At 63.2% G+C, this 13069-nt stretch overlaps 1 protein-coding gene across 1 annotated transcript in view; it reads right to left on the bottom strand.

The window, feature by feature from the left end:
* Positions 1–1808: 1808 nt before the first annotated feature.
* The window catches only part of RAPGEF3 (Rap guanine nucleotide exchange factor 3), a gene marked incomplete at its 5' end in the record, with an annotated part of 21008 nt that continues 9747 nt past the window's right edge, over positions 1809–13069 (bottom strand). Inside the window, 26 exons of the mRNA XM_014525525.2 lie at positions 1809–2231; positions 2928–2999; positions 3328–3382; positions 3685–3749; positions 3989–4076; positions 4284–4334; positions 4703–4793; positions 4880–5061; positions 5140–5265; positions 5458–5555; positions 6254–6400; positions 6526–6607; positions 6835–6874; positions 7245–7327; positions 7439–7589; positions 7856–7943; positions 8203–8291; positions 8535–8641; positions 9260–9406; positions 9681–9757; positions 9944–10004; positions 10197–10281; positions 10642–10816; positions 11296–11417; positions 11634–11740; positions 11889–11942. Of these exons, the coding sequence (XP_014381011.1) occupies positions 2113–2231; positions 2928–2999; positions 3328–3382; positions 3685–3749; positions 3989–4076; positions 4284–4334; positions 4703–4793; positions 4880–5061; positions 5140–5265; positions 5458–5555; positions 6254–6400; positions 6526–6607; positions 6835–6874; positions 7245–7327; positions 7439–7589; positions 7856–7943; positions 8203–8291; positions 8535–8641; positions 9260–9406; positions 9681–9757; positions 9944–10004; positions 10197–10281; positions 10642–10816; positions 11296–11417; positions 11634–11740; positions 11889–11942 (2562 nt within the window). The remainder of the gene's footprint in view (positions 2232–2927; positions 3000–3327; positions 3383–3684; positions 3750–3988; positions 4077–4283; positions 4335–4702; positions 4794–4879; positions 5062–5139; positions 5266–5457; positions 5556–6253; positions 6401–6525; positions 6608–6834; positions 6875–7244; positions 7328–7438; positions 7590–7855; positions 7944–8202; positions 8292–8534; positions 8642–9259; positions 9407–9680; positions 9758–9943; positions 10005–10196; positions 10282–10641; positions 10817–11295; positions 11418–11633; positions 11741–11888; positions 11943–13069) is intronic.

The following is a 13069-nucleotide window of genomic DNA, read 5'->3' as shown; positions in this document are numbered from 1 at the left end:
CGGGCGCAGGGAGGTGGGCGGCTCAACGCAGGAGCGCCCCCTACTGGCCCGCCACAGTGCATGTGTGTGTACTTGTGTGTGCATGTGCGCTTGTGCATTTGTGTGCTTGTGCATGTGTGTGTGTGTGCGCTTGCGTGAGCATGTGCATGTATGTGAATGTGCCATGAATTGTGTAGTCAAGAGCCTCACATTTGGGGGCATTTGTAGAGCTCGTAGGGGTCCGCCTGCCCGTGGTGCAAGGGACAGGCCTTCGCCCTCTGCCCTCACTGAGTCCCCCAAGGCCGAGAAGATGTGACTGCGCGGGTGGGAGACGTCGTGTTGTGTGGTACGGACCCTTGTCGTCTGCAAACTGTTACTAGGCAGCCTGCCTGCTCCCACTTCCTCCCAGTCCTGGTGACCAGCCTGTCTGGCATGGGCCTGGCACTGGGGAGCGCTCCCTCCCAGCCCTCCAGCCCCCACCCCCATCCAGCTGTGCCACGGGCTCTTCACAGCCCCTCATACCCATGACCTGATTCAACAGGCCCCGCACAGAAATGCCAGCACCGTGCCAGCAGGGCCGCAGAGCCCAGTGGGTGGGCACTCTCGCTCCCCCACCCCATACCAGGTCAGGGAGTGGCCATGAGAGCAAGGGGCAGGGTTGTGTCTGGATCCTGCCCCCTGCAAATGCTGCCACTGGTGAGGTTTTTGGGACTGTAGTCCCACTCCTTCAGGGCCCATGCTGCCCATCTGGTCTCCCACCCATTCAGGGGGCACTAAGCAGACCCATCTTTCTCCCCCATCCTGGCCAGGGCCTGGTGCAGAGGCAAGGATAAGGCAGAAAGGCATGAGCACGGCAGCACCCTGGGACGTGCTGCCATGCCCCGTCTCCCCAGGCATGAGTTGGCAGGGGCATGACCCATACACCGAAACGCCAGCCAGACCCACAGCCAGCAGAGCAGGATCTGACCCATTCCCTGGGCTTTGCCCAACCACCCAGGCAGGATGGCTGAGCTGTGATTCAGCTCATCCCCAGGGCACCAGAGATGTGGGGAGATTAGGAGGCGCCCAGCTCCCCGCAACCCCGCAAGGCAGCCTCTGGCATGACCGGGAGAGCCTGGGGCTGCACCCCTTGCCAGCAGGACCCAGGGGTGGGGTGTGGGATGGAGATAGGCTCCATCTGGATGGCAGCAGAGATTGTGAGCCAGCTACCTGCCCTTCCCAGAGCCACCGCCTCCTGCACCACCACAGCACTGTGCTTTCCCTTGTGGGGAGCAGCTGACTTCTGCTCCAAACTCAAATATGGTGCTCAGGGCACTTGACCGGGTCTCAACATCCTCCCAGCCCCAAGTCAGTGCCAGATGCCAGCTCACACCAAGTGCCTGGCATTTCCAGGGCAGGGGGCTGCGCCCAGGTCAGCCTCGGCTGTGCCAGTGCTGGCGGATGGAGGCTCCAGGCCTGCCCTATCCACCGGCAGCCGCTCGGGTACCTCCAGGGTCTGCCGCTTGGTACCTCCGGGGTCTGCCATGGGGGCAGAGGGAACCAGACCAGGTGCAGGGAGAGGAACAGCAAAGGGGGGCACATATGGCTCATGGCAAAGCTCTGCATGGGCCTCCCCCAGCCCTGGCAAGGAAGGGAGTCACAGGGCCCAGGCACCATGCCATGCACCTGCTGCCCAAGGGTCAGTTCTCCCAGGGGCCTCTCCAGGGGATGTCCAGGCCATGCCCCCCTGGGAAAGCCACCTCTCCCTGCCCACCACCCCTAGTCCCTGCCCCAAAGGGAGCCGCATCCTGGAGCTGCCATGTCGTGGTCACGAAGGACAATGCCCCGTCCCATACAAAAATACTTCTATTGCTTGCAGTGCTCCCATCGGGGGCTGTGTCACTGCTCGTCCAAACGGCCGCGGCCTTGCCTGCCCCTGTCTGTCCATGCCAGCAGCTTCCCTGGTTCGGGGCCCCGGGCCCTGGCATCCAGGTGCAGTCACCGTGCCAGGTTGGGCATGAGGCCTGTGGGCCAGTGTGGCTCCCTCCTGCCCCGGGGGCAGTCGGTGCTGTCCCCGTGCTGGAAAGCAGAGAAACGCGTCGCCCTGAGATTGCCGTCTGGCCTTCCCACGCCGCCCCGGGTCCCTCCAGCCCGTCAGGACTCGAGGTCTCGAGACAGCCGCAGCAGCTCCTTCTGGTTGTCGATCACCCTCAGGTGCTGGAGGTAGACACTGGCAGAGGTCGGGCTCCGGATACTCAGCGACTGCTCAGAGCCTGTGGGGAACAGCCGGTGTCAGGAGGGGCCAAGTGCCTGGACCAGTGGCATGACGGGGAACAGGGGACATACCCCAAGGGAGCACTGTACTGCTGTGAGCTACCTCCTGGCAGTGCCCCTATCAGCCACGGTCCCAAGGCAGGCAGGCTATGATAGACTGTCCAAGGCTAGGACAGGGCCATCACAGGCTATTGCCTGTCCTCTCGTGGCCAGGAGCCGCAATAGCACCCGCTGCCAGTGTCTGCCTGGAGAGCCGCCTTCCACCCTGCTGGAGCCAGGGGTACGAAGCTCTCAGGTGGGACTGGGTTTGCCTCGGACGTCCCTGGGACTGTGACTGTCTGACCCAGGTGAGTGGATTGTGGCCGGAGCCAGGGACCCAGGCTCCCCTGGTCCTGCTTAGAGGTGCTGGGCACCTCTGCAATGGGGCATGTCCCTGCCAGCCAGGTCCAAACAAGGAGCAAAGGGCATAGATGCTCTCTGGGGGCAGCCAGAGAGGTCCAGGCCGATTCAACTCCATCCAGCTTATGGGATGTGACCAAGGTCACCAGGCAAACCAGTAGCAGAGCTGCCCAGCCCCCTACTTGAGAGCCACATGTGCATAGACTGGGGGAGCTATGGGGAGGGGGCACTGCCCAAAGAAGGGCAGGGATCCCAGTGGAGGGGTGGCTGGCACAGCTCCCCTGGCCTGGGCTTACAGGTGGAGGCACGCAGGGCCTTGGGGTCCTCCAGCCGGTGTGGGGAGCGACTCCGCAGCGGGGAGACAGGAGCTGCGTGGGGAGAGACGAGGGCATTAGGGTAGTCACAAGTTCCCCCCGTCCAACACGCTCTGGATCTCTGCCTCCCCAGATGTTCCTGCCCCTTGCCCTGCTCTTCCAACTCCAGGCCAGTGTTCACTCCCCCCTGCCCACTGGGGGCACCTGCCCATGTCTGTGCCTGCTGGAGCTGGAGCCAGACCCTGCTCTGATGCTGTCAAGGACCCTGGTCACTGCAGATGTGCCCCTACCCTAAGCCCCCCGCCCTGCAGAGCTCCCCCCTGGAGCCTTCCCTGCCCCGCTTGGAGCCCGTGTGCTGCCCGCAGGCCCCGGTGGCACTCACTGTGGACGTGGCTCCGGCAGCGATGCAGGATGCGTACGGCTTTGGCCATCATGCGCTGCAGGCAAAGCCCAGAGGTGACCCACTGACATCGCGGCAGCCCCCCCAACCACCCTCTAGCAGCCAGGGTGGGGGGGTCAGAGCTGCCTTGTCTAGCTAGCCTATGCACTCGAGCAAGGGGCAGCTGGGCACTGTCACAGGCATGTTGACCCCAGCTCCTTCTTGCTCCTGCCCATGGACACTCTTGGCACACTGGGACACCAGTTTCCCTCCCCACCTCCCCCAGGCTAGGAGCCTGGGTTCTCAGCATGAAGGGGCAAAGGCAGATGCGGGGCCGCACCAGGGCGCCCGTCCGCTCACCATCTTCTCGAAGTTGATGAGGTTCTCTGACATCGTGCGGTTGCCCTCGTGGATGAAGGTCAGGTCTGCGGGGGCAAGGCCCAGACTCTGAAGACCCTCGTGCTTCCCTGCCCCGCTCAGCCTCCGCCCCCGGTCCTGGTCCTGACCCCATTTGATGCCGGCACCTTGCACCCAGCCCTGACTTCACTTGACCCCCTTTCCACGTCAAGCTGACGTGACGCCCCGAGTCCAGCCCTGACAAAGAGCCTCGTGGCTTCTCACGGGGATCATGGCCCTGGCCTCCCTCCAGCCCTCACAGCGGTACCTTTCAGGAGAAGGGGAAGGAAGGGGAAGATGGGGGGGCTCAGCTTGGCGACGGCCAGCCTGTAGACGCGGTGGTTCCACGACGGGTCCTGGAAGGAGAAGGCAGGCTTCAGGCAGGGCCGGCCACAGCGCTCCCTGCACGCAGCTCGGAGCCCCGAGGGAGATGGGGGCAGCCCGAGGCGGGGAGCCCAGGTGGGATGTTGAGCTCAGGGGGGACCCAGGCAGGTGCAGCCAGGTAGCGGGGGCAGGTGGAGCCCCCTGGGACCTTCATGGGGTGTGGGGGGAGCCCAGCTCACCAGCATCCGCTCCAGCACCGCATGCAACTTCCGGACCTTGTGGGGCAGCTTCTGTCGAGAGAAGAGCACATGTAGGTAGCATGAGGATCCCGGAAGGGCCAAGAGCCCGAATCCAAACCTTCCTGAAATCTCCCAGGGTTCACATTGCACTTGCTGCTCCCTACAGCGGATCCAGAGTCCGGCTGGGACTGGCATCTCCCTGCATGGCCCGAAGGCTGGCTCTGGATCACCCGTGGGTGGATAGGCTGCTCTGGGGGCTTTGAGTCCCCAAGGCAGGTAAAAATGACTTCACTCTGCTCTCCGGAGCTCAGCACCAGGGTTTTCCCCAGGGCACAAAGCTTGCTCGTTACCCCCGAGGCTGGGGGTCTGGGTCTGGTGCTGCCCCATCCCTGGGGCCGGAGCAGGCAGGGGCTTGGTACCTCCCAGGTCTTGGCCAGGCGGCTCACGGCCGTGTTGCTCAGTCCGAACATCACAGCGAAGAAGGAATTCAGGTTCTTCTGCTCCTTGAGGCTACAAGCAAAGACACGGAGGCTCGGGTCAGAGCCGAGATCTGGGACAGCCACGCCACCCGAGCCCCCGCAGCACCCATCACTTACTGTGCCGCCAGCTTGATAAACTTGCGGAGGAGCTGGGCCCGCCGGGCCACGTCCCCGCACAGGCACAGCTCCGTGGACACCCAGTACTGCAGCTCGTTGAAGCGCCGCATGATGCGCTCTAGGTTCGCTGTGGTGGCTCCGGGGAACTTCTGGGGTCCCAAGACGTGGTAGAGCAGCTCCACCTGCAAGGCACGGGTAGGTCGTGGGGGTGGCAGGGTGCCCTCTTCCCCCCGTCTACAGCTGCCAGTGTCCATGCATACCTGGTGGACGCTGCTGAAGAGAGTCCAGTCATGCTCCGTCAGCTGGCTGGCCAGGTCCTTGGAGCTGAGGAGCTCCAGGGTCTCCCAGGAGCCGGTGGTGGGCCCGAGCTGCTCAGGGTGAGGGGTCTGCATGGGACGGGGAAGATCATCAAGCCCCAGACAGCCCCAGGCGGCCAGAAGCCCTGCCCAGCCCCACGGGGCGACAGGCTGGAGGGGGCAGGAGACTTTTTCCACATCACCGCCTGATCTGGCCGCTAACAGCTCAAGGCTGCTTCGGGCACACGTGGGAGGAGGAAGCTGGCATACCCTGGCACTCACCAGGCTGCCAAGCTCTTGGACATTCACAACGAAGAGCCGCTCATTGAGCCCCAGGGACGTGTACACGCCTATGGCATCCATCGGCAGCCCCACGCGCTCTGCCAGAGAGAGGAGGGGTGCAGGGGGGTCCGTCAGGGGGACACAGCCAGGGACACGGCTGGTCTCACCACCGCAGAGCACAGGATGGTCCTCACTTGGGCCAAGGGTTGCAGACCACGGGGCCAGGGGCTTGTGCCCAGTAACCTGGCAGGCCGCCATGAGGAGGCTGGAGCTTCCAACCCTCACAGCCGGGACACACGTGATTACAGGTCTCAGAGGCCAGACATAGGAGGAAAGGCTGAAAAGACTGGGGTTATTTATCCTGGAGAACAGAAGCCTGAGGGTGGATTTGAAATCCCTGAAGGGCGGTGACAGAGAGGATGGAGACAGGTCCAGGGACCGAACTAGGAGCAATGGCTTACAGCTGCAGGAGGGGAAACTGAGGCTGGAAGCGAGAAGGAGCTTTGCCAAAGAGCTTTCCAGGCTCCCCAGAGGAGCTGGGGAAGTTTCCAAGAGCAGGCTGGAGAGACACGTGGCTGGGATGGTTTGTCCAGGACTGACCCTGTCTTGAACTAGGGCTAGATGTGACCCCCTAGGGTCCCTTCCAACCTGACTTTCCTATGATCAAGGGGTTCAGCCTACGAGCATGGGGGGCTCTGGACATCTGGAACCCCTTTTCCAGAGAGGGGTGCAGGGCTCATCTTCCTTGGAGTCCCCCCGCTCCAAGCTCCATCCCCTGCCCATGCCACTTACTCACCCCCGGCCGAGTTAACCTTCACCAGCACAGGGTCCCCGTCCTGGCTGAGCCGAGGGGCCAGGGCCACGAGCACATCACGTGCGGAGGCGTTCACGGGCAGCATCACAGTCAGGCAGGAGTGGTCCGGCCTGTAGATGTCGTAGGGCACTGAGGAGGGAAGAAGAGGCATGAGCGAGAGCCACTCACCCCTGGGCCAGGCTCAGGCCCCGAGGAAGGGGAAGGGGCCTCAGGGCTGCGCAGGGAGTGGGATCTCACACACATGGCGCTGTTACCTCTGTCCCCAGCCATGATGGCAGAGCTGCAGCCCAGCGTAGCCTCCTCGTGGCTGGCAAACCAATGCCCCGGGCTCCGCACCTGGGGTCCGGATGTCAGAGAGGCATCAAGCAGGGGGGCAGCAAAGACACAGGCAACATGCAGGCTCCCAGCCCCTGGCCAGCCTGTCCCAGACCCACGTGGCCACCCCAGACTTGGTCAAGGCCACTCATTGTCCTGGGCTTTTCCAAGCTGAGAACATGACATCTCAGGCAGTCTGGCCCCCCACCCCCGGGGAGAGATACAGCCCTGCACGGAGCTGTGCCCACCTTGATCTGCGGAGACACGTTCCCACTGCCATTCTCCAGCCTGGGCGGGGGACAGAGCAAGGAGGAGAAATAAAACATGAGAGATGGGGTGAGGGAAGTGAGTCCCCTCCTTTGCAGTGGGGTTTTTAGCTGGGAAGCCCAGGCAGGTGCAGCGATTGCCCCAGTAAGCCAGCAGCAGTGCTGGATATCCTCCCAGCCCCCCTCCACCCCCAGGCTCCAGTCCCAAGGACATGCTGGAGCTAGAAGCCAGGCAGCTTGGCCTGCAGTCTTATGTTGGAAACCTAGCGGTGCCAGCTGTAGAAGCCGCTGGAAAGCACGATTGTGGTCCCAGGCAGAGGAGCCCAGGCTGTCCCCGGCTGCCCTGCCCGGGCCGGACTCCCAGGTGGGGAGAGCAGGGGACCGGGACTCACGCTCGATGCCTCCGCCGGTCCTGCAGCTGGTCCCAAAGCAGACCGCAGAGGCGGGGGTCCTGGCTCACGGCCTCTGAGAGGCTCTGGGGGAGAAAGGCTGTCGGTAATGAGGCTGCACCATCCCAGGGCGGGTGCTGGGCCCTTCCAGGCAGGTCTTTTGGGAGCACAGACCCCATGCAGCCCCTGCCCCGTACCTGCAGCAGGGCCCTGGCACTGGGCTCGGCTTGGAGCAGACGCCCATATAACAGCCCCCACTGGCCGACGAGCCTCAGGATCTTCTGGCGCTTGCTGAGGGCATAGGTAGCCTTCTCCTGCTCCGAGCCCTCCGACGGCTCTGCCTGGAAGGTGGGCAAGTTAAGGCAGCCATGGTGGGAGAAGGAGCCTTGGGGTGACAGTGGCCATGGGGCTGGGGCTGCCTGGGAAGAGCCAGCCCTGCAGCAACATCCCCACCCCAGGGGGTCTCTCCCGTGTCAGGGCAAGGGGCTTCCCGGGGCCCTGCCTGCAGTGCAGCGTGCACAGGATCTGGCCCGGGGTGCATATTCCCACCCCCACCATGCAGGCAGGGTCCCTGCTCCCTCCCCAGCCCTGAAGACACAGCACGGGAAGGATATTGGTGGAGCAGAGCTCTGCAGAGTTGGGCCATGGGCATGAACAGGCTGTAGGTCAGCGGGCTGCCCCCATCCCTGGGGGGCCCGGGATCTCTCTTGGGGGCTGGGGGCTTCCCTCCGATGCAACCATGGTGCCCCCAAGCCACCCATCACCCGCTCCCGCCAGCCCCACCAAGCCATCCAGCCCCCTGCACTTCCTCTAGGCCTCCAAAACCTGGGCTTGAGCTCTCTGGACAGGGCACAGGCTGGTCCCTGCTCCCCTGGCTTGTGACTTCCCTGCTCTCCTGCAGCTCAGGGGCCCCATGAGAGCACGTGTGTCTCCCCTCCACCGAGGGCAGCCTGATGCTCACCCATGGGGTCGTAGAAGGTGGCATCCAGCCTCATGGCCTCCAGCAGGTGCTCCAGGATCTTCTCCGGGGTCCCCGCCATCACCGAGTACCTGCGGGCAGAGCCCACGGTGGGTCAGCCCCAGGGGCCATGACTGCCCCAGGGGGCCTGAGGGCTGCCGGGCAGGGGCCCTACAACCACAGGATCAGGCCCAGGTGCCCTGGATGCAGGCGGAGAGGACGGGCACAGAGGTAGGGCACAGGGGGGCAGCCGACATTGGCTGGGCACCCCCGTGGAGGGGCAGGACTTGGCCCAAGCTGGGGCAGGGGATGGAGGGGTGAGAAGGCCGCTGTACCTACTGCTCCCTGCAACTGCCACGTGGCCACCGAGGCCACTATTCTTCTCCAGCACCAGCACCACTTTCCCGTGCTCCTTCAGGCGAATGGTGTTGGCCTCCACATCCTGCGGAGACCTGACGTCAGCCTTGCCCAGGGCCCATCCCCTTCTCGGCAGGGGGCTGGACTGGCATCCCAGGGCTAGGGGCAGCCTGGCCAGGAGCCTGCTCTTGCAGTCCTGCCCTGGCCTGGGGTGTCTAGGGGGTGGAGTGGGGGGCATGGGCAGTGGGGAACAGCAGGGCAGGGCAAAGGCCAAAGCAATGCTACCTTGACAGCTTAGAAGCAGAGGGTAAAATGGACCTCAGGCCCCATGGTCATAGACTGGGGGGTGTGGGGTGGGGGCAATATCTCCCAGCACCTGCCAGAAGCCAGAACCAGCCTGTGGCTGCATGGAAGATGCACCAGAGCAGACAGGCAGGTCCTTGGCCCCAACGTGGCAGTGCCAAGGCCAGGAGCATCACCCCATTTGTGCCCGTACTCCCAGGGACAAGAGATGCCCTCCCCTGAGCAGCATCCCCTGCCCACAGCATCCCTGGACCCCAGGCCCGTGGGTTGGGTGCTGCGTGGCTCCAGTGATAGGAACAGGCACCCCCTACTCCCTGTAGAAGCCACAGCCCCATGCCTGTCTGGCAGAGGCAGGAGCTGAGCAAGGGCAATTCGGAGGGCTCCAAGGGGTCTAGCCTACCTTGAGGATGCGGTTGAAGTCGTGCTTGTCCACGCGCAGGAAGTGGCTGCTGTCCTCACGCAGGATGATGGTGGCAGCTCGGGGCGCGTCGTTCACCAGTGCCAGCTGCCCGAAGTCGTCACCCTCGTGTAGCGTGGTCACCAGGCCCTGGGGCAGCGGCAGGCTGGGACCCAGGCACCCCTCTCACCCCTACACTCCACCCCGGTGCCCGGGGGGAGCATAGGACCAAAGCACCTCTCCTCCATCACTGGGCAGTGACCCTATGCCACCATGCAGGGACAGCGCTCCAGACCCCTTCGGCTGTGCTGTCAGCCCCCCGGGCCTGGCATGCCAGTCCCACCCCAGCTGTCCAGGATGGAGGGCTAGATGGGCCAACAGGGACTCTGCAATGGGCCTCTGGGGCTAAGGCAGCCCCCTGTACCTTGCCATGGGTGACGACGTTCACGGAGCCCTTCCAGAGGATGTACCAGGAGGTGCCTTTGTCCCCTTGGCTGAACACTGCAGGGGAAGACAAGAGCCATGGGGCTGAGAGCAGGGCCCCAGGCACTGGCTGGGAGCTGCGGGGTAGCAGCTCTGCCCTGCCCACCCCTGGGCCATCCCAACCAGCCCAGCCACTCCAGCACGCCTTGCCCTGCCCAGGCTCCAGCCAGCCCTGCAAGGGCCATGTGGCATTGAGATACTCACGCACAGTGCCCGCCCGGGCGTGCGACTCAAACAGCACCACAGATGCCAGTTCCCGTTTCACCTGCAGAGAGAGGGGCCTGTTAGCTCCAGCAAGAGTGCGGGCTAGACTAGGGGGCATGGGGTGGGAGAAAGGAGACCCCAGGCAGGATCAGGCAGACCCCCCAGGGCATGGGGTGGGGGAGGCACTGTGATTGTCTGGGGCCTGCCAGGGTGGAGGGGCAGCAGAGCAGGTTGGGGGGAAGCCAGCACTCACCGAGCTGGACAGATAAGCCACAGCCTTGATGTGCAGCAGCTCTTCAAATATCAACTCCAGCTCATCCTCCGTGCGCTGCGCAGGGCTGGGGAGAGGACAGGGGAGAGGGTGACCTGCTGGTCCAGCCAGGGGCATGCAAAGATGGGCAAGGGCCACCCCATCCAGGGGGAAAAGCCTGCAGTCTGGATGGCAGAGGCTGCCAGTGTCCCTCTGTGTGTTGGTATCTGCAGGACACCGGAGAGCCTGGCAGGGTGTAGCAGGAGGCAGCCAAACCCCAGGCCAGAGCCCTGGGAGAAGACCTGACCTCTCCAGTGCACTCAGACCAGGCCCCAGAGCTGGGGGCTCCCCCCTGAGACCTGACTGTATCTCCCAGCCCATGCCCAGCTGAGGCTGTGACAAGGTCAAGGGGAGGGTTGCACACACGGGGGTGGCATGTCACACTCACGGCTTTCGCAGAGCCATGGTGAGCAGTGCGTCGGGGCCCAGCTGGGCCAGGAAGGCCAGTGCCTCCAGCAGTTCCTCGGGGTCCCTGACACCAGCACCAGGCTCTGGAATCAGGTCCAGCTCGGCAAAGCGGTAGAACTGGGTGTCCTTGTCCTGGAAATGCCACTCCTGCTTCACTGGGGAAAGAGCAATGTGAGCCCCCGGCCACGCCGGCATGAGGGCCCCTGCCCCCGCGAGGCTGTGTGCACAAGTAACAGTGCTGGTGCAAGGCATGGTGGGTGTGCGAGAGAGAAGCAAAGCACCCCTGTGAGCGACTCAAAGAAGCAGGGGAGCATGTGAAGGACTCCATGGGTGCAGCATAGCACACATTGGAGAGGCTCCCCCCTGTGCAAGGCATGGCAATCATGCAAGGCATGGCACCAATGCAAGGCGCATGTATGCAAGAGTCTCCATTTGCACAAGCTGTACTGCGTGCGGCCTGCAAGACACAGCAGGCAGGGATGGGGAGGAGATGCCATGTGGGCCAGTTGGAGCAGGGACTGAGCACATGCTTGTGCGAGCAGGCATGCAATTGCTCTCGGTGTCCATCACATGTGCTGCCCGAGCCTTGTCCCAGCATAGGGTACTGGGAGCTGCCCTCCCGCCACCTTCTCACCATGCGTCAGGACCCCTCCGTCCACCAGCACCTGGCAGACCCCGATCGCCTGGCTCCGCGTCTGCATGGAGAAGCCGGGGAGAAGCAGCCAGTCCACCAGCTCCTTCCCAGAGCAGCACTGCCTGCCGGAGGGGATGGTGGGGAGAAGGGGGCCTCAGATCTGGGGAGCCTGGGGCAGGGCTGGCACAGAAATAGGGGGCACCAGAAGGCCATTTCGGTCTTCTCTGGGTCTCATGCATGTGCATTTAGCCAGCTCCACCCATCCATCACCCTGCCCCTGTGTCTGGGCTCACCCCCCAGCTCTGCCCCCCCAACCCCACGCCCTCCCGGGACCCCACCTGTGATGCCGGAGGTGGTGCTTGTGGTCGCGGATGAGGTTGGGGCAGGTGCTGAGCAGATAGCCGTACAGGAGCCGCCCAGCTCGCCGCACCCTGTCCGAGGAAGCCTGGGGGTGACAAGCAGTGGCAGTAACCATGCCAAGGCAGAAGGATCGGGAAACAGGTCGGGTAGACCTGCCTATGCAGCCCCCCACTCACCCGCGGACTGGGAAGTAGGAGCCCGTGCTCTGGAGGCTGCCAGCCCGGTGAACTCACCTGTGTCAGGCTGTGGCCATAATCCAGGGATGCTTCGCTCTCGGGAAGGGGGGTCTGGAAAGAGCAGCACAGAAGGTCTTTGTTAGCGGCCTGCCCGGCCCCGGCCCAATTCACAGGAGCTCCCAGCCCTACCGCAGTGGGTGTGAGCTGCTGGGACTCCCCTGTGGCCTGTGTCTCAGTGGCCCTTTCACACTTCCTTTCCACAGCCCCTCTTGCACTGCTCTGGGCAACAAACCAGCCTGCAGCTCCTCCAAGTATCTGAAGCCCCAGGCTGGGGTGGAGGACACTTGCCAGCAGCAGGGCCACATATGGGTTTTGGATGATTCAAATGGATTTGGACCTGATCTGGCTGATTTTACATGGGGGGGACAAAATTTTCCTTACCCCCCCCCCAAAACTCCTCCCTAAAACATGCATGGGACCTGCAGCATGCTCATAAGAAGATAAGAACTGCCATGGACTGGATCAGACCCTAGGTCCATCGTGCCCCTTCCCCTGTGTCACACGGGGGCAGAGAGCAGAGGCTGGCAAGGAAAAAGGGATTTGGTGGTAGGGGTCTGCTACAGACCCCCACATCAAGGGGAAGAAAGAGATTCGGGGCTCCTGAGGCAACTCTCAGAGACCATAAAAGCTAAAGAGGCGGTAGTCATGGGGGACCTAAACTACCCGGACATCTGCTGGGAGTCACAGACAGCAAAGTCCCACCGCTCATGCAGGTTTCTAACCTGCGTACAGGACCTCCACCTGACACAGGAGGTACACGGTCCCACTAGGGGGAATGCCATACTGGATCTGGTATTGGCAACGGGGGATGACATGGTAGGGGACCTACAGATCGGTGGCCATCTGGGGGGACAGCATAAGACGTCGAGTGGGTAAGGTAACTAGCAGGGTGAAAGTGCTAGACTTTAGGAAAGCTGATCTCAATGAACTCAGGCGATTAGTCAAGGACGCACTGCAGAGTAGGAGTTTTGAAGTCACGGAAGCCCAAGAAGGGTGGCTGTGCCTTAAGGAAATGATCCTTCTGGCACAAAGCAAGATGGTCCCCGAGCAAGGCAAAAGGGGGAAAGGGGCCAGGAGGCTTCCCTGGCTGACCAGAGAAATCCAGGGCAGCCTAAGGGCCAAAAGGGGAGCACATAAAAAGTGGAAACAGGGAGAGATCACCAAAGACAAATATACCT

Source organism: Alligator sinensis, unplaced genomic scaffold, assembly GCF_000455745.1.
Source record: "Alligator sinensis unplaced genomic scaffold, ASM45574v1 scaffold149_1, whole genome shotgun sequence".
Lineage (NCBI taxonomy): Eukaryota > Metazoa > Chordata > Crocodylia > Alligatoridae > Alligator > Alligator sinensis.
Note: the sequence above shows the minus strand (reverse complement) of the source record. Positions and strands in the feature narration are given on the sequence as shown.